The sequence below is a fragment of the Stegostoma tigrinum genome, chromosome 2 (assembly GCF_030684315.1).
Source record: "Stegostoma tigrinum isolate sSteTig4 chromosome 2, sSteTig4.hap1, whole genome shotgun sequence".
Taxonomy (NCBI): domain Eukaryota; kingdom Metazoa; phylum Chordata; class Chondrichthyes; order Orectolobiformes; family Stegostomatidae; genus Stegostoma; species Stegostoma tigrinum.
In genome coordinates, this window is record NC_081355.1 from 97862380 (window position 1) to 97883658 (window position 21279).

Here is a 21279-nt window from a genome sequence, read left to right on the forward strand (position 1 = left end):
GTATCATATCTAAACGGCCAGGATCTGGGTGGAGAGAATTCAATTACAAGTTTATGCTTGATACTAAATTTGGCAACATTGAAATATTCAGCAGGATGGCAGCAGACTTCAGGATGACATCAGATCGGATCAGTGATATAGGCAGACATATAGCAGAAGAATGACATTGAGAAGCCATATAATACAAATGTATTTCTTTGAGGTGATGCAAGCTCAGAAACAAGTTGAGCATTGTATTCACAAATCTTTGAAGATAGAAAAAATTGAAAGGTAGTTCAGAAAGAATATAGGATTCTTAAAACAAAAGGTCATGCTCAAGCTTTATAAGTTCTTTGTGAGCTCTCAACTGAAGTTTAATGTACACTTGCAGGAACCGTACTTCAGTAGAATCATAGAGTTATACAGCACAGAAACAGATCCTTTGGTCCGACCAGTCCATGCCAACCACAGTCCCAAACTGAGTTAGTCCCACCTGCCTGTGCTTGGCCCATATCCTTCCAAACATTTCTTATTCATGTACTTATCCAAATGTCTTTTAAAAATTGTAACTATACCCACATCCACTACTTCCTCTGGAAGTTTATTCCACACAAGAACCCCACTCTGTGTAAGGTGTCAGGATTTTCAAGGATATTAAAGAGTAGCCTCATCAGGAAGGTTAAGAAATGGTGGGGTTTCAGTTAGGTGGAGACATTGGAGAAATCAAGATTATTTACATCAGAGCAGAAAAAATGTCCTAATAAAGGTGTTCAAAATTATGAAACTGTTCCATCTGCAAAGAAGATTAGCAAGTGAAGGCACAGCTTTAAAGCAATTAGTAAAAGATTTAGAGTAGAAAAAGAGAAGAAATTTCTCACACAAATGATTGTTTAGATTTGAAATGTACTAATATAAAGTTCTCTATGAACATTTAGAAGGCAATTGGGCATGAATTTAAAAGCACTACACTGCAAGGTTATGAGGAAAAGGTTAAATTGGGCAGCACTTTCAAAGGTTTGGCGCAGGCACAATAAACCAATGAACTCTCTCTGTGCTGTAGATTCCACTGTTTTATGAAATTATTTCATTTTATTTTTAAAATAAAGATTTTACGAACTGAAGTGCTCTAGTTACGCCATAAAAATAATTACATAATAATACAAGGTTACGGTCTATTTTTGCCCAGGATTTTACCATTTCACATCAGCTCTGTGAGATTCCACATCCAGGAACATTGAAACACTATAGTAGACTACTCAGTCCCTTGATTCTGTCCTGCCATTTGTTTGGATTATTATTGACCTGTATACTAACTGCATTTGTCTGCTTTGATCAATATTATCTATCAAACTATCTAGGATCATAGAATCCCTACTGTGTGGAAACAGGCCCTTTGGCCCAACAAGTCCACACCAACCCTTGGAGCATCCCACCCAGACCCATTCACCTAATCTACATATCCCTGAACACTACAGGCAATTTCGCAAGGCCAATCCACCTAGCCTACACATCTTTGAACATTAGGAGGAAACTGGGGAAACACACGCAGACACGGGGAGAATGTACAAACTCCAAATGGACAGTTACCCAAGGATTGTATCAAACCCAGGTCCCTGGCACTGTGAGGCAGCAGTGCTAACCACTGAGCCACCCAGACAAATTTAGGTTCCACCATGTTCCGTGGCAGGATTTGAACTCTAATCCCCACAATATTACCTGGGCCTCTGGATTAATAGTCCAGTGATAATACCACTAAACCATGACCTTCCCTACAGTTTCCTTCCACAGAACCTATGCTGGCAAAGGTGGACCACTTACATATCTGATCTTGAATCCACTTCTTCATACTCTGATTTCTGAAGGGATTCCATTCCATTCTCCTGTCTTCACCATTTCATGGATCTGTTCTGATGATTCAGCTTTCAGCGCCAACATTTCCAATCTATCTTCCACTTCTCCTACCAAAGATTACTCTCTCACCATGATTGATAAGGTAATAGGCCGTCTCCATTACATTTCCCACAAGTTTTCTCTCAGCCCTAACCCCATCCACAACCACAATATTATTTCTCTTGCCTTCACCTTACATGCCACCATCTCCCATATTCAACACCAACCTCCGACATCATTGTCACGTCCAGCTGGATGCCACTTTCAAAGGTAGCATCCCCTCTCTTTGCAGCATTCCAAGAGCACTATTTCCTCGACCCTACTCTGGTACATTCCACAGTAACCCATACAAATGCAGGAGGTGCAACACCTGACCTTTAATTCTTCCTTCTCTCACTGTCTAATGCCCAAATACACTCTATCCAAGTGGAACTGTGATGTTCTTGTATTGCTTTCAATTTACTAATCGGTATTCATTGTTCTTAAAATGGTCTCTACAATGGGGTGGCTAAATGTATTTTGTGTGACTGCTTTGCAGAAAACCTCCTTCAGCTGATTAAGCTTCCAGTTGCGTGGCATCTTTATTCTCTCTGTTCACACCTACTCTGCACTAGTCACCCTGGACTTCTCCAGAAGTTGCTGGAAAAGCTTAGCAGGTCTGACAGCATCTGTGAAGAAAACATCAGAGTTAGCGTTTTGGGTCCAGTGACCCTTTCTCAGACCCCGATTCACCCCAAAACATTAACTCTGTTTTTTATCTTCACAGATGCTGCCAAACCTGCTGAGCTTTTCCTGCTACTTCTGTTTTTATTCTTCAGTACCCGACCATTATGCACATAAGTCCTGCCCTGATTTGCCCGACCAAAAATCAGCAACTCACGTTTATCTAAATTAAACTCCATCTGTTACTCCTCAGCCCATTGGCCCATCTGATTAAGATCCTGTTGTACAGTGAGGTAACCTTCTTCACTGTCCACTACATCTCCAACTAGTGTGATACTAGAGATAAAAGGTAAAATTTTGAGAAGTGATTGCACAAACAAAGCTTTTATGTACGTGAATATCAAAGATCAAGGGGTGATATCAATGATGTGTTCAAAATTATTAAAGCATTCAACAGGGTATTTAGAGATAAACAAATTTCTATCATGGTGTAGTCCAGCACTAGAGGCACTGCCTCATTCATTGTGCAGTGACTGCTCTTGCACGCTTTTGGAAGTAGTGCCTCAAACAACGTTTGAAAGGAAATTTTGAACTCTGTTCCTCAAAAGGCTGTTGAGGCTAGACCAGTTGAAAATTTCTAAATTGAGATTGGTAGATCCTCATCAATGTATCAGTTGCGGAGTACCTGTCCACATTGTTCTGTGTAAACAAAATCCCATCTTCACACTGAGAATATCCCCACAACTCCCAAAAATAATGCCACACGAATCCAACGTCATGCTAAGTAAGATAGGGCCAGGACGTAGCTAGCAAATCAAAAGTAGGCATTAACAAGATTAACAACACCTCATTTTCACAATGGACGTCCAGTCCCTGTACACCTGTATTCCGCATGCAGATGGCCTCAAGGCCCTCCGCTTCTTCCTGTCCCGCAGGCCCGACCAGTCCCCCTCCACCGACACCCTCATCCGCCTAGCCAAACTAGTCCTCACCCTCAACAACTTCTCTTTCGATTCCTCCCAATTCCTACAGACAAAGGGAGTGGCCATGGGCACCCGCATGGGCCCCAGCTATGCCTGCCACTTTGTAGGTTACGTGGAACAGTCCCTCTTCCGCACCTACACAGGCCCCAGACCCCACCTCTTCCTCCGGTACATTGATGACTGTATCAGCGCCGCCTCTTGCTCCCCAGAGGAGCTCGAGCAGTTCATCCACTTCACCAACACCTTCCACCCCAACCTCAAGTTCACTTGAGCCATCTCCAACACATCCCTCACCTTCCTGGACCTCTCTGTCTCCATCTCAGGTAACCAGCTTGTAACTGATGTCCATTTCAGCCCACCGACTCCCACAGCTACCTAGAATACACCTCCTCCCACCCAACCTCCTGCAAAAATTCCATCCCCTATTCCCAATTCTTCCGCCTCCGCCGCATCTGCTCCCACGATGAGGCATTCCACTCCCGCACATCCCAGATGTCCCAGTTCTTCAAGGACCGCAACTTTCCCCCCACAGTGGTCGAAAATGCCCTTGACCGCGTCTCCCGCATTTCTCGCAACATATCACTCACACCCCGCGCCCGCCACAACCGCCCAAAGAGGATCCCCCTCGTTCTCACACACCACTCTACCAACCTCCGGATACAACGCATCGTCCTCCGACACTTCCGCCATCTACAATCCGACCCCACCACCCAAGACATTTTCCATCCCCACCCTTGTCTGCCTTCCGGAGAGACCACTCTCTCCGTGACTCCCTTGTTCGCTCCACACTGCCCTCCAACCCCACCACACCCGGCACCTTCTCCTGCAACCACAGGAAGTGCTACACTTGCCCCCACATCTCCTCCCTCACCCCTATCCCAGGCCCCAGGATGACTTTCCATATTAAGCAGAGGTTCACCTGCACATCTGCCAATGTGGTATACTGTATCCATTGTACCCAGTGTGGCTTCCTCTACATTGGGGATACCAAGCGGAGGCTTGGGGACCACTTTGCAGAACACCTCCGCTCGGTTCGCAATAAATAACTGCACGTCCCAGTCGCAAACCATTTCAACTCCCCCTCCCATTCTTTAGATGACATGTCCATCATGGGCCTCCTGCAGTGCCACAATGATGCCACCCGAAGGTTGCAGGAACAGCAACTCATATTCTGCTTGGGAACCCTGCAGCCCAATGGTATCAATGTGGACTTCACTAGCTTTAAAATCTCCCCTTCCCGCACCGCATCCCAAAACCAGCCCAGTTCCTCCCCTCCCCCCACTGCATCCCAAAACCGGCCCAGCCTGTCTCTGCCTCCCTAGCCTGTTCTTCCTCTCACCCATCCCTTCTTCCCACCCCAAGCCGCACCTCCATTTCCTACCTACTAACCCCATCCCACCTCCTTGACCTGTCTGTCTTCCCTGGACTGACCTATCCCTTCCCTACCTCCCCACCTATACACTTCTCTCCGCCTATATTCTTTTCTCTCCATCTTCGGTCCGCCTTCCCCTCTCTCCCTATTTATTCCAGAACCCGCACCCCATGCCCCTCTCTGATGAAGGGTCTAGGCCCGAAACATCAGCTTTTGTCCTCCTGAGATGCTGCTTGGCCTGCTGGGTTCATCCAGCTCCACACTTTTTTATCTTGGATTCTCCAGCATCTGCAGTTCCCATTAGCTCATTAACAAGATGTTGTGGGTTACCAGCAGAAATAGCATTGTATTCAACCACAATCAACCACATGGAATGGCTTACCTTTCACCCCATCGTTATCATTAGGCCAAGGGACTACCTCTATCGTTTTCAGGAGGGAAAGAAAACATGCCAAGAACAGAAGCTACCTGAAGCTGAGGTGTCAACCTGGTGAGGCTACAACTCTGGACTATATGAATGCTATTTACTGAAAGCAGCTTCCTATAGGCAGATCTAGGTGATTCCAAAACAGTGAATCAGATCAAACTATTGCAAAATTCCCATGTTTGTCCTGAACAGTGCTAGGTAGTTAAACAACTAAGAGCGGAGGTGGATGCGGACCATGTACAACCCCACCCTCAATAATAAAAGTACCCAGCACATCAGTTATAAAGACAAGGGTGGGAGAATCTAAAACTAGAGGACATTGGCTTAAGGTGAGAAGGGAAAGATATAAACGGCTTCTAACGGGCAACTTTTTCATGCATCGGGTGGTGCCTGTACAAAGTGAGCTGCTACAGGAAGTGGTGGAGGCTGGTACAATTACAACATTTAAAAGGTACCTGGATGGGTATATGAATAGGATGGGTTTACAGGGACATGTGCTAAATGCTGACAAAATGAAGCTAGGTTTTTTAGAATATCTAGTCAGCATGGATGAGTTGAACTGAAGGGTCTGTTTCCGTGCTGTACATCTCTATGACTCTAATTAATCTGGGCTGCACCCAGTCCAAGATGCAGCGCCCAGAATAACATTTAAAACAATTTATATTTTAAAAGTGTCCTTAATGTAATTAAAAACTGTAAGGCATTTCACAGCTGAAAAAAAACTCTGCTACTCAGCCACATAAAGAGCTATTGGACACACAATCGAAAACTTGTTCAAAAGATATGTTTTCAGCACTCTCTCAAAAGGGGAATAGTTAGGACAGTCGAGAAGTTTATATAGAGATTCCAGAATTTATGGTCCAGAGAAACTGAAGACACCGCTGTCAATGGTAAAGAGAAGAAAAATCAGGGCTGCACATCAGACCAGAAATAACCAATCACTAGATTATAGTCAATAAAACTGAATATTAGGCAGGGGGCATAATGGGTGATCCTGTGATACACAAATCAAAGCAAAATACTGTGGATAGTGGAAACCTGAAATAAAACCGGAAAGTGCTTTAGGCTCCCTCACCACCTGTTCCACTTGCTCCTCCTCCCCTCAGTCAATAGCATAAAAGCACTGTTTTCCAGCTCCTTCCAATACTGAGGAAGAGTCACATTAACTCAAACTATTAACTCTGTTTGTCTTATCAACTCTTCCCAAATGGTGCCAGGCCTTTTGAGGTTCTCCAGGACTTCCTGGTTTAAATGCCCCCTACAGTACTGCTTGATTTGCAAACCTGCTCATATTCAGCTATGTTCCCATTCTCCGTTTTTGTTGCATAGTGCTGTAATCCAAACCACATCAATAGGATTTTATTAGCCGCACTACTGTGGTACAATAATGTCAATGTACACAACTCAATTTGATTGCAAACAAAACACATTTGGAAAAAATAGTATCAGAGATAATGGGAACTGCAGATGCTGGAGATTCCAAGATAATAAAATGTGAGGCTGGATGAACACAGCAGGCCAAGCAGCATCTCAGGAGCACAAGAGCTGACGTTTCGGGCCCAGACCCTTCATCAGAGAGGGGGATGGGGGGAGGGAACTGGAATAAATAGGGAGAGAGGGGGAGGCGGACCGAAGATGGAGAGTAAAGAAGATAGGTGGAGAGGGTGTAGGTGGGGAGGTAGGGAGGGGATAGGTCAGTCCAGGGAAGACGGACAGGTCAAGGAGGTGGGATGAGGTTAGTAGGTAGCGGGGGGTGCGGCTTGGGGTGGGAGGAAGGGATGGGTGAGAGGAAGAACCGGTTAGGGAGGCAGGGACAGGTTGGACTGGTTTTGGGATGCAGTGGGTGGAGGGGAAGAGCTGGGCTGGTTGTGTGGTGCAGTGGGGGGAGGGGATGAACTGGGCTGGTTTAGGGATGCAGTAGGGGAAGGGGAGATTTTGAAACTGGTGAAGTCCACATTGATACCATATGGCTGCAGGGTTCCCAGGCGGAATATGAGTTGCTGTTCCTGCAACCTTCGGGTGGCATCATTGTGGCAGTGCAGGAGGCCCATGATGGACATGTCATCAAGAGAATGGGAGGGGGAGTGGAAATGGTTTGCGACTGGGAGGTGCAGTTGTTTGTTGCGAACTGAGCGGAGGTGTTCTGCAAAGCGGTCCCCAAGCCTCCGCTTGGTTTCCCCAATGTAGAGGAAGCCGCACCGGGTACAGTGGATGCAGTATACCACATTGGCAGATGTGCAGGTGAACCTCTGCTTAATGTGGAATGTCATCTTGGGGCCTGGGATGGGGGTGAGGGAGGAGGTGTGGGGACAAGTGTAGCATTTCCTGCGGTTGCAGGGGAAGGTGCCGGGTGTGGTGGGGTTGGAGGGCAGTGTGGAGCGAACAAGGGAGTCACGGAGAGAGTGGTCTCTCCGGAAAGCAGACAGGGGAGGGGATGGAAAATTGTCTTGGGTGGTGGGGTCGGATTGTAAATGGCGGAAGTGTCGGAGGATAATGCGTTGTATCCGGAGGTTGGTAGGGTGGTGTGTGAGAACGAGGGGGATCCTCTTGGGGCGGTTGTGGCGGGGGCGGGGTGTGAGGGATGTGTCGCGGGAAATGCGGGAGACGCGGTCAAGGGCGTTCTCAATCACCGTGGGGGGAAAGTTGTGGTCCTTAAAGAACTTGGACATCTGGGATGTGCGGGAGTGGAATGTCTTATCGTGGGAGCAGATGCGGCGGAGGCGGAGGAATTGGGAATAGGGGATGGAATTTTTGCAGGAGGGTGGGTGGGAGGAGGTGTATTCTAGGTAGCTGTGGGAGTCGGTGGGCTTGAAATGGACATCAGTTACAAGCTGGTTGCCTGAGATGGAGACTGAGAGGTCCAGGAAGGTGAGGGATGTGCTGGAGATGGCCCAGGTGAACTGAAGGTTGGGGTGGAAGGTGTTGGTGAAGTGGATGAACTGTTCGAGCTCCTCTGGGGAGCAAGAGGCGGCGCCGATACAGTCATCAATGTACCGGAGGAAGAGGTGGGGTTTGGGGCCTGTGTAGGTGCGGAAGAGGGACTGTTCCACGTAACCTACAAAGAGGCAGGCATAGCTGGGGCCCATGCGGGTGCCCATGGCCACCCCCTTAGTCTGTAGGAAGTGGGAGGAGTCAAAAGAGAAGTTGTTGAGTGTGAGGACGAGTTCAGCTAGGCGGATGAGAGTGTCGGTGGAGGGGGCCTGGTCGGGCCTGCGGAACAGGAAGAAGCGGAGGGCCTTGAGGCCATCTCCATGCGGAATGCAGGTGTACAGGGACTGGACGTCCATGGTGAATATGAGGTGTTGGGGGCCAGGGAATTGGAAGTCCTGGAGGAGGTGGAGGGCGTGGGTGGTGTCACGGACATAGGTGGGGAGTTCCTGGACCAAAGGGGAGAAAATGGAGTCCAGATAGGTGGAGATGAGTTCGGTGGGGCAGGAGCAGGCTGAGACGATGGGTCGACCAGGGCAGGCAGGTTTGTGGATTTTGGGAAGGAGATAGAAACGGGCCGTGCGGGGTTGGGGAACAATGAGGTTGGAGGCTGTGGGTGGGAGGTCCCCTGAGGTGATGAGGTCATGAATGGTGTTGGAGATGATGGTTTGGTGCTCGGGTGTGTGGTCATGATCGAGGAGGCGGTAGGAGGTGGTGTCGGAGAGTTGACGTCTGGCCTCGGCGATGTAGAGGTCAGTGCGCCATACTACCACTGCGCCACCCTTGTCTGCGGGTTTGATGGTGAGGTTGGGGTTGGAGCGGAGGGAGCAGAGGGCTGCCCGTTCTGCGGGGGAGAGGTTGGAGTTGGTGAGAGGGGTGGAGAGGTTGAGGCGGTTGATGTCTCGACGGCAGTTGGAGATGAAGAGGTCGAGGGAGGGTAGGAGGCCTGGGGGTGGTGTCCAGGAGGAGGACTTGTGTTGGAAGCGGGTGAAGGGGTCAGTGGAAGGAGGGTTGGGTTCCCGGTTGAAGAAGTAGGCATGCAGGCGAAGACGGCGGAAAAACTGCTCTATGTCCGACCGTGACTGGTATTCGTTGATGTGTGGTTGTAGGGGGACAAAGGTGAGCCCCTTGCTCAGGACTGACCGTTCGTCCTCAGTCAGTGGGAGGTCTGGGGGGATGGTGAAGATGCGGCAGGGCTCAGTGTGTTGAAGATGCGGCAGGGCTCAGTGTTTGTCCCCACACCTCCTCCCTCACCCCCATCCCAGGCCCCAAGATGACATTCCACATTAAGCAGAGGTTCACCTGCACATCTGCCAATGTGGTATACTGCATCCACTGTACCCGGTGCGGCTTCCTCTACACTGGGGAAACCAAGCGGAGGCTTGGGGACCGCTTTGCAGAACACCTCCGCTCAGTTCGCAACAAACAACTGCACCTCCCAGTCGCAAACCATTTCCACTCCCCCTCCCATTCTCTTGATGACATGTCCATCATGGGCCTCCTGCACTGCCACAATGATGCCACCCGAAGGTTGCAGGAACAGCAACTCATATTCCGCCTGGGAACCCTGCAGCCATATGGTATCAATGTGGACTTCACCAGTTTCAAAATCTCCCCTTCCCCTACTGCATCCCTAAACCAGCCCAGTTCATCCCCTCCCCCCACTGCACCACACAACCAGCCCAGCTCTTCCCCTCCACCCACTGCATCCCAAAACCAGTCCAACCTGTCTCTGCCTCCCTAACCGGTTCTTCCTCTCACCCATCCCTTCCTCCCACCCCAAGCCGCACCCCCCGCTACCTACTAACCTCATCCCACCTCCTTGACCTGTCCGTCTTCCCTGGACTGACCTATCCCCTCCCTACCTCCCCACCTACACCCTCTCCACCTATCTTCTTTACTCTCCATCTTCGGTCCGCCTCCCCCTCTCTCCCTATTTATTCCAGTTCCCTCCCCCCATCCCCCTCTCTGATGAAGGGTCTAGGCCCGAAACGTCAGCTTTTGTGCTCCTGAGATGCTGCTTGGCCTGCTGTGTTCATCCAGCCTCACATTTGGAAAAAAACTGTATTTCACAATAGATATACAACAGAGCAAATGGCTTAGGGCTAACTCAGGTTTTCAATAGCATTTTAAAATTGTGCACTTCAGTACTATCTCTTCCCATAATCTGACTTCCATGAGCATTTACCAATTAGAATAGTTAAGAACAGTAATGTGATAAATCAAGGCACAATTTTTTTAATCACTTTGAAACAAAGCACATTAGAAATTTAAAATGGTGCCTCATGATACTATTGTTTTTCCAAAAAGATTCCTTTCAAAGTAATCAACAAAGAAGAAAGACCACTAGAGCAATGAGTAATAATCTTACATTTAAATGAATTACATACATAATTCCAAGCCTGTAAAGTATGAATGTCATATCATCCCTTAAGAATTCAAAAATTCCATTTATTTTCATGTTTTCAGCATAAGTACCATCTGAATACTATTTTTTTTTCATAAAAAAAGATCAGCAATGTGATTGTATGCAACTTCCTAGTTTTGTTACCGTGTCTGAACACTTGGCATGGAAAACATTGCATCTGAATAGGGAACATTCAGTTTCAGAACTAGTATTTTTTTAATGTTGTTTATTAATAGGCCAAACTAAAGTCTGCTGAATCAAAACCTAAGTTTGGAAACCTTATTGCACAGACAGCTGAATAGCTGGACTCAAGTGAATGAGGAATTTATTTAATAGAATAGAATGGTACCATTAACCAGACCCTCAACTCAAAATAATTATGTAATTACTGTGGCCAGAAGAGCAGAATCTAGAGTTGGGAATACTGAGGCACATAATTAGTCTCCTGATTCTCCAGAATCTATCCCACAACTCCAAAGTACAATAGAGGGGCATGATGGAATACTCCCCACTTATTTATATGAGTGCTGTTCCAACAACACAAGAACCTCAACAACATCCAGGACAAGACTTGATTTGCAATATATCCACCGTCTTCAACATTCACTCCCTTCAAAACTGACATACAGTAACATCAGTGTGTACCATCTACAACCTGCACAGTAATAACTCCCTAAAGTTCCTCTAGCAGCAACTTCTGAATCCAGGATGTCCACCACCTAGAAGGCCAAGTGCAGTAGATTCATTGGGACACCAACACAGCATATTGCTCTCCAAGAATACACCCTCCCAGCTGGAAAACATATTACCATTCTATCACTGTCACTGGGTTAAAATCCTGAAATCTCTTCCTATAGCACTGTGAGTGTACTTACATCACATGGATTACTGCAGCTTTCTCACAGGCAAGCTTGAGATTTCAGGGGATTTGGAGAAAGTGATGGCATTTCCAATGATACCCACATCCCATGACTAACTAAAAAGAAAGGATTAAAATAATTATATGCCTACTTAATTGTGAACCTCCCAAGGGGTAAGATGGTTGGGGATTCAGCAATGGTAACACCAATGAATTTTTTTTATTTGGAGACGATCTTAACCTGACACTTGCGTGTTGCAAATGTTATTTGCTACTTATCAATGGAAGCTGGAACAATATCATAAGCAGAAGGGTTGACCATTCGGTCCATTGAACCCGCCCCACTAATTAAATCAATCATTGTAGATGCTCAACCTCAATGCCACTTTCCCACATTATCTCCATATCCTTAACTATCATTAATAACCAGAAACCTATCAATTTCTGTCCTAAAATGTTCTATAACTGATCTTTCATAGCTCTCTGGGGAAAAGAATTCCAAAGATTCACTACTGTCTCAGTGAAGAAAATTCTCCTTAATCTCAATCTTAAGTGGCCTCACCTTCTCCTAAGATTCTGTGCTGTACATTTAGAGTCAACAGCCAACACAATCATCTAACCTACACCTGTCCTGTCATGGTCTGTAAGAATTATAAAGCTTCAATGAAGTTGCCTCTCATTCTTCAAAATTCTAAGGAATACAGATCAAGACTCCCCCACCATCCCAGAAATTAGTCTGGTGAATGTCCATTGAATCCTCTCTATGACAAGTATATCCTTCCTTATATAAGGAAACCAAAATTGTACACAATACACACAGTGAAATCTCACTAAGGCTCTACACAACTGTAGCAAGAGATCTTTACTTTTGGACGTAAATCCTCTTAAAGCAAATGTTAACATTACATTTGCCACCCTAATTGCTTGCTGCACCTACATGCTAGCTTGGAGTGCCTCATAATAAAGGCAAGCAGTTCCCTTTAGACCTCTGACCAACCTCTCACCATTTTAAGAAATATTCTGCCTTCCCATTCTTTCTATCAAAGCAAATAACTTCATATTTATTTATATTATAGTCCATCTGGGATATGTTCTGACCCATTCACTTAATCTGGCTAAATCCTCTCGAAGCCACGTTACACTCTCCTCACAACATATGTTCCCAACCAGTTTGGTGTCATCAGCATATTTGTGAGTTTTACCATCCCGTACATCAAAATTACTGTATCACTTGTGAACAGTATTGACCTAGCACTGACTCAGGCAGCGTCCATTAGTAATAGCTTGCCATCCTGACAATTTTCTTTTTTATTTCCACTCGCTCCTTCTTGTCTATTAACCAATGCTTTATTTATATTAGCATATTCCCGCCACCCTAGACCTCCCAACCCCTTCTGTTTTTATTTACTAACCACCTTTGTTAGCCTCATTAAAAGTCTCAATAAAATCCAAATGTTTCACTCTTCGTACACTGACAAACAATTTAGGATTGTCAGTCAGGCTCACAGTATGATGAAAGAAAAAAGATATGCACATACATTGCCAGCTTCATCTCAACAAAAAGATGGCATTTTAATTTCTCAGAACAAAACCTGGCAGTTAACAATTAATCTTCATTAACTGTTGAATTCTCCTTTACAATACTTCTACGATTAGCATTCACTTGTTAACAAATTGGTGCTATCCTCCCATATAGTATAAATGTTGGTATTCCCTTTAGTAGTATTCTTGGGAATTGTCCTGATAGCTGCAAAACAAACAGCTTCAACAAAATGCACATTTTACATCGACCTTCAAATTATGGACTACCAAATGGCTGTTTATAAAATCACTGTACTATTTTCCAGAGGTTCCTTTACATCAAGGTTATTCATTAGTAAATTAATACACAGCACAAATCCAAAACAGACTGATCTCCATTGTTTCTCAACATACTGTTCCAAAAATTCACCTCATACATGCTCTAGGAACGTATCCTCTAGAACCTTAGTGCTGACTTAGTTAACTAAATCCACACACGAATTCAAATTGTCCATTATTACTGTATTACCCACATGACAACAACATTTAATTTCTTGATTTGTCGCATGCCAAAATTAGCATGACAATTTGGTGGTGTATAAACAACTCCCATCAATGTTTGCTGCACTTTTCTGTTTCTTAGCTCCTATACATTAATTCTATGCTTGAATGAAATTCTGTAAAGAAACAAATTTAAAGTTTTGCATCCAATATGACTTATTTGCAACTGTTTCTACATCTTGATCTGTCAGCCTAAATTTGCTCTGATCTCATCTCTTATTGGGAATATTACCCAAACTCTTGTATCTTTTAGCCCATCACTCCTAATTGTAGAATATGCTTGGATATAGAGTTCTCAGTCTCAGTTACCCTGTAGCCACATTTCAGGAATGGTAATTAAATCAAATTAAATTTGTTTAGTTCAATTTGTGCATTCAAGTCATCAGCCTTTTTGTAAATGCCATATACATTCAGATACAGGGCCTTTAATTCAGTAATTTAATATTTTTCTCCATTCTAATCTTATCTGATGTTTCCTAATGATTTGTTGAACTTCTGTTTTTGCTTACTACCCTTCCACTTCCTTTTGCTAGTTTTACTTCCTTTGAAGCCAAGCACCCTCTTTAGTTCTCGTTCCCCTGCCAATCTAGTTTAAACCCTCTCCAACAGCACTACCAAATTTCTTCGATGCAGCCTGACTTTTATAAACGTTACTGGCCCCAGAATCAAATCAAATACCTCAGGAATCTGCTGCCTTCCCTGCTAAGTCAGTTTATTTAGCAACACATTCAATGATTGAATTTTCCTGTTTCAATCCTCTCAGCTCTCCAGGTCGGGCAGCATGTGGGCACAAATCACTTTGGTAAGTGAGAAGTTGAGGATGGTAGTGAAACACCACACAATCATCAATGAACTTTCCACTCTTGGCACAAAAACAGAAAGTACTGGAAAAACTCAACAGGTCTGGCAGCATCTGTGGAGAGAAAGTAGAGTTAACTTTTCAGGTCCAGCGACGTTTCTTCAGAACAGATTTGAAGAAGTGTCACTGGACCCAAAACAACTCATCTTTCTTTCCACAAACGCTGCCATATCTGCTGAGTTTCTCCAGAAATTTCTATTTTGATTTCTGATTTCTAGCATCCACAGTTCTTTCTTCTTTTTTGATTAGTCTTCCACTTCTGATCTTATGTTGCAGAGAAAGTCATTAGTAAAGCAGTTGGGGATTGTTGGACACAGGACATTCCCCTGAGGAACTCCTGCAGTGATGTCCTGGAACTGCGATGATTGTCCTCCAGAAACCATAGCTATCTTCCTTTGTGCTGTATAACTACAACCGGTGGAGAGTTCTGTCCCCGATTATTACAACTTCTCACTATTGTGTTTTCATGCTAAACTAAGCAGGTGTAGTGGCATAATGGTAATGTCATTGGATTAGTAATCCAAAGGTCCAGGCTAACAATCTGGGGACTTGAGTTGAAATTTCACCATGATAATGACATTTGGGTACAGTATTAAATTGGAAATAAAAAGAAAATAGCCTATTGATAACCATATATTCATGATTTACCGTCATAAAAGATCTGGTTTTACTGTTCTTTTACTATTAAAGTTATTAAATATGACATAAATGCCCTTTAGGAAAGGAAATCTGCCATTTTTACCTGGTTTGGCCTATATGTGATTCCAGGCCAATAGGATTACTCTTTAACTGCCCTCTGGACAATGAGCGATGGGCAACAAATTCTTGCCTAGTCAGTGGCAAGCAATTTTAAAAAATGCAAAATTGTTCCCTAATGTAAAGGACAGTCACATTCACCTGAATTTATAACATCTAGTTATTGTACAAGATTCGGAACCCAGAGATTAGTCATTCTTAGTCTCAGTATGATACATTGCAAAAATTGCATTCAATAAATATGAAATTTGAGGGTTACCTAGAAAACTGACCTCTAGAGCTACTGAAGATGAGCCAGAATCCTATAAATAAGGAATGCCACCCACCAAGCTACATAAGTGTTTTGGATCATATAAGGCTTTTGAATCTGACAGCAGCCTACAATACATAACATGAATTCTGAAATAGACTAGGATCTGAATAAGCATGGAGCTTTTCAACAATCCTAAAAAAGTTGAAATACTGCCTTGGCTTGCACATATATCTACTCCACAAGTAGAACACAGTGTAACAACTTCTGATGCCGTAATGATTGGTTACTCTTATTTCAGTAGCTGTACTTAGTTTAGATTATTTTGTAGGAATAAGAGCAGTGGATCACACCACAGGCAGAACCACTCAAGAATTTGTGAAGAGAGAAATAAATCAGCAAAAATACCTAAATGGCGTGATCAACTATAAACATATCAACAGAGGGGTAGGAAGAACACTTGCTGATAAAAATAATGACAGTGCTACCCTGTTATATTTATTTGCATTCTTCATAGCACTTCTAATATAATGATGCTTCAGGTTGCTTCATAGGAGCACACTAAAACAAAACATAAACACAGCATAGAGCAATAGGATTCATTAGTCTGTTCTCAGCATTACAACTCAATAAATATTCTGCGTGGAACCATTCCATTTAATAAATGCAAAAGCCAATAAGTTCTCTTTATAAGACAAAATATCAGACTGCAGAACCATCCCTGTTGTACAATTTATATTTGGTTACATCGCTGACCAAAATTATACTTAAATTATATCTAGGTCATTTCTGTATCTACAATTGCTAAGACAGCTCCTCACCTATGCAACGTACTGTCAAACTAACATATTAATAAAATGTTCAGGATATCAGAACAAAATCACAAAAATTCAGCTTGCATTCCACAGAGTCGTCTAACATTCTTGATTCCCGATGCATTCTCCCTCATGTTTCATGACTCCCCACCTGACCGGGTGAATCCTTATGGATATTTTTAACCAACTTATTCAGATATGCTATGTACAATTACAGCAGGTGGAACTTAAAATTGGACCTCCTGGTTCAGAAGTAAATACACTACCACTACACTGCAACAGCCCTAGTTAATCTTTTAATTTGCTGTTCATATGAACAGCTACAAACAAACTTTCATATAAAAACTACTTGTTGCCAACATCCTGTATGAGGGACACTTCCATTCTATAAAGCTGCGCTTACACATTGACAGTTTCCCAAAATATCTGATGTTTTCACAGACATACAAGTTAATTATCTCGAATAGCACAATAAAAGCAGGTCACTGTATCTTGTACTTGTACATGCAATGTACGTTATGTGGAGGTCTAAGTTTGCTCCTCAGTACGTCATCAAATAATCAGAGTAATGTGAAGAGGAGATAGAAGAAATTATCTCAATGAAGAGGAAAAATGGAGAGAATAAAGACTATTGGTGCACATAGTAGATACAAGCTGTGAAGACTGAAGCTGGCATACATAACTTTGACAGCAAACTACAACATAATATGTGGTGACAATCAGCAATCAGAGCATGACATTTCTGCTGCTATTGAAGTTTATACCTATTTAGAAGTGGTAACCATAACCAAATAAGCATACGGTTGCATCCTCCATTGACATCTTATTCCACTAATTATTGCTGAATTCTATGCTATACCAAAATCAAACAATGCATTCAGATTTGTGGTTAATTTGTGACAAGCAGGAAAAAAGTCAATGGATAATTTCCCACATTGGAAATGAGAGAACTGTCTCTTCTATGGTTACAATCTATGGTTTTGAAGTCTATTCACACAATGCAGGCAAACCTCTTATATGTTAACATCTTTGCTTGAGCTTGATTCATCCAGAATAGTGATGGAACACAGTCAGATACTGAAAATTGTTGATTAATTAGGAAGCTTTAGGTAACTACAAATTTTAAAGTAGAGAATACAAACACAGTTCGCAACAATTTTTGTTAAGTGTTTACTTTTGCATCTGTTCTTATGAACTTGACAATAGCAAATCAGACATGCATAAAAATATCCTACCCAGCAATGAGTGTGAAGTTGCACCAGTCACTGGAATTCATTGTATTTAGTTGGTTTGCAAAATGGTACCCACACAAGTGCACTATTTCCAGCATAAGAGTCTCGTTACAGGTTTGATTTGGTTCCCACTCTGTCTGGTTTGGTTCTGACTGATTGTGTAGATTTGTATTGTTGTTTGCTGGAATTGTGAACAAGAACATTAATTGAGTACATATATATACTTTTTTAACCGGACTTCTTTTCAAATAAGGAAATTTATTTTCTTTTGCTCTATTCCTTGACATTGACATCCTACTTTACAGTTTTCAAATGTATAATTACAACAAATTACCTTCCTGACAATATAAATGCTACCACATAATTCAAACATTTCAAGGTTACTTTCTTTTAAATTCCAGTTAGATGCACCATGGATATTGTTATGATGTTTAACAAGTAAAATTAGGTTTAAAAAAAACTTTGCTTTCCATTTTGAAACATGGGCACTATTAATACTACTTTGTTCTCTATCGCATTTAGGGATGAACAATAAACATTAGCTTAAGCAATGCCACTCACATTCCATGAACAAATAAGAAAAAATGAATAATTCAAATAATGCAAGTATCTGATTGATGGTACAACGATTTCAAAGGAAACCATTAGCCATGTTGTAATGGTTTTCAAACAGTCATTTTTTAACATTGTTTGCATCACGATAGTCACCTCAGTTCTGCACCAGCTGAGTATCTGAAGAAAGGCTATATTTTGCTCTGTGTCTAAAGTCATTACAATTATTTTACTGCAACATCACCTTAAACCTTGTGCTGTTTCATTAACTTTACAAATAGGGGAACAGGTATCCCTGGACAAAAGTTTTCATCCACGATGTAGGTGGTGGAATCTTTTTGTCGAGGTGTTAATTTATAACGTTCTCACTCATAGTCCTTGTTCTCAAACTGCTCAGATGACTTTTGTTAATAGGCTTGGACTGGACTGTTGCAGTGTCATACCAAGATTTTACATTAGAAATGCACACGCTAAAAAAGTGTGCTGTTTAGTATTAAGGTATACTCAATAACCAGATACTAGCATTAAATCAAACAAGATGAGCAAAGTACGATGATTTTTTTTAAAGAAAAGGCACTGTCCACCTGAAGTTTCTCTTACCTGACAGACTAGATGTCAGCAAACTATTCCCTACAAAATACAGAAAATTTGAAAAGATCAGATGTCATAAAATATCACCCATTTCGATTTGTATAAAGAGTAGACTACAGCGTACGATCCCAAATGAAATATGAGTAATGAAGAAGACGTTGTTGTAGAAAGGCAGGTGATCCTTTCTTCCCATGCAAGCAGTGACTGCGTTCATCGCCACGATCCCGGGGCAAGGAGAAAATGTTTTGTTTTAAATTTAGTGGAAACGCGCAGCAAAACGAAGCTGGTAAAGTTGCAAATGAAATTGAACAAGGGCGGGCTGACAAAATAAAACTGATGAGCGAAGATAATGGAAAGTATGTCTTGCAAAAACAAAGTCTGTCCAGCCCATTTAAAAATGTTGGGGACATGAATAAACAGGTTAAATTTAGTTGAAGTGAGAAATTACACAAGGGATTACGCACGGTTATCGAGACCGCTACACAAAATGTTAGTGTGTGCTCCATGCTGTGATCGGAGTGAGGTTCTAGAGTTGGCGACAGTTTACCACGGGATACCCCAAAAAAACTCAGCGATTTCTGCCGCGCTTGTGATCTGCGGGAGTGCGCTGCCGAGAGGCTGGAAATGTCAGGTCACTATGTCAATCCGCCACTTACCCCAAACAGCGAGGGTCAGGAGCTGAACAAGAAGGAAGGCATCTCTCTCCATCACGATGCCTCGGCTCCAACAGAGCGCTGCATTGAAAGCTGCAGCCGGGCTTCTCTGGGGCTTGGGAACAGCGGTCACCGGTCCCCGCCGCTCGCTGCGGGCACCTCCGGCCGAGTTATCGCTTCACCGTTCGCCGGCCTAAGTCTGGTTTCCAGTTTCCCTGCAGGGAGGGAGGTTGCGCTGCCGTCCCCGCTCTGACAGGCGTCCGGAGGAAAGGAGTGGACTCCGACCCCCGCGGTGTCTGAGCTTCCTTCCCCTCCGCGCTTTCTCTCTTCTCCAATCGATCGGACTGCCTCGGGATCACATGGGCGTCAAAATAAGCAGCGGTGCGGCCCCTTCCCTCTCTCTCTCTCAGACACACACACACACACACCCAATCATCACCCTATTACCCCCTCAGCACCGTGTCCTGTTCTGACATGAGACTTAAAGACCACAATGAAGTGTTCCCACCAACACTGGAAGCTACAATACATTTACCAACAAAAAAAATCATTCCTACATCAGGAAGCAACCGCGAACGGGATAGCGAATGGCAAAAAAGTTCCCGCTCCTAAGATGCTGCTTGGCCTCTTGTGTTCATCCAGCTCCACGCCTTGTTATCTCTTGCTCCTATTTCGTTCAGGCTGAAGCTCCCCGGTTGTTTTCAATTCAAACCGGTGTTTGTTGGCTGGGATGCCCGCACTGAAAACACAGCAGCAATGATTGCTTTGAGGTTTTGGCCAAATGAATCAGTTAATATCCGGTCCGCATCGTTCCAAACTGGATCAAAGTTGAGAAAGATTTCCACAGCAAACGCAATTCGCTGTCCACGTTCTGGGGAGAATTTCGTGGCAAGCCCGAACAAATGTCTCAGCGCTGTTAAAGAAAACCCCTTTCTTTCCCGGCACCAACTTGAAAGCAATGTTGTTGATAGGGTTAGGGTTTGGCAGTTGTTATAGTGAGATAAACCATTCCAGCACCGCGTGAAATTAGGTAGGAAATCTACTACTGTGCCGCAAGAGGCAACTTGGAAGCAAGGGGTGTGATTTCAATCCATTTCACATACGGCAGTAATTTCACGGTTGGCAGCCATTCGTTTTAAATAAAAATCGTTTTCCTTATTGTTGGTAGTTTTGGTATAATATGTATAACGAGGTCCTGGTTAATTGAGTTCAGGCCGTTACATGGTTGGCATGGCGATCAGATTGACAACAATATCAAGGAAGGGCTCTTGGCCTTTCCCCTGCAGTGGTATTTTTCTATAGTTTGCCAAGAATCACCAAGAATTTGCTTTTCAGCAGAAATCTGAAGAAGAATTCCATCTTTGAGTACCCATAACTAAAACGTACTTTATCGAACTATTCCTGAGTCTTGTTCTAGGGTCAATTTACGTCTTAGGACTTTTAAAACTGCTTTCCAAAGAATATTAGAAAAACCGGTCATCTCCAATACTCCAAATTTTGCCTGAACACCATCTGACGACAGCACCATTGTAGGCTGGATATCAAACAATGAGACTGAATATTGAAAAGAGATAAAGTGTTCGGTGACTTAGTGTAAAGATAATCCCTCCCTCAATGCCAGCAAAGTGAAAGAGGTCATCATAAACTTCAGGAGGCAAGGGGCAACATCAGAATGAGAATAGCTTTTACTGTCACTGCACTCAAATGAGCCGTGATAAGTTTATATTGTTGCCTCTCAGCGTCATTTTAGGTACAAAGTACCTAGTTACAGATAAGTTTTTTTAAAAAAGCATGGAAACAGAGTTTAAAAAGTCCCGAATGATAATAACAGTGAGCATAAGTACTTAAATTCCAGTCCCTCTCCAACATGAGTGCGTGCCCACTGCCTCCACATGCCAACATCTGTCCAGGACTCACTCAGCCGCTACTCCAGGACATGGCCCATTCACTCCGTCACTGCTGTGGGGCTCGGCCTGCAAAA

At 43.6% G+C, this 21279-nt stretch overlaps 1 protein-coding gene across 1 annotated transcript in view; it reads right to left on the reverse strand.

Annotated features, from left to right (window-relative positions):
• The window catches only part of LOC125448174 (receptor activity-modifying protein 3-like), a 57492-nt gene extending 37128 nt beyond the window's left edge, over positions 1-20364 (reverse strand). The window contains exons 1-3 of the mRNA XM_048523267.2: positions 19302-20364; positions 18655-18684; positions 17506-17683 (exon numbers count right to left, since the gene is read on the reverse strand). Of these exons, the coding sequence (XP_048379224.1) occupies positions 17506-17683; positions 18655-18684; positions 19302-19353 (260 nt within the window). The 5' untranslated portion in view covers positions 19354-20364. The remainder of the gene's footprint in view (positions 1-17505; positions 17684-18654; positions 18685-19301) is intronic.
• Between the last annotated feature and the right edge of the window lie 915 nt (positions 20365-21279).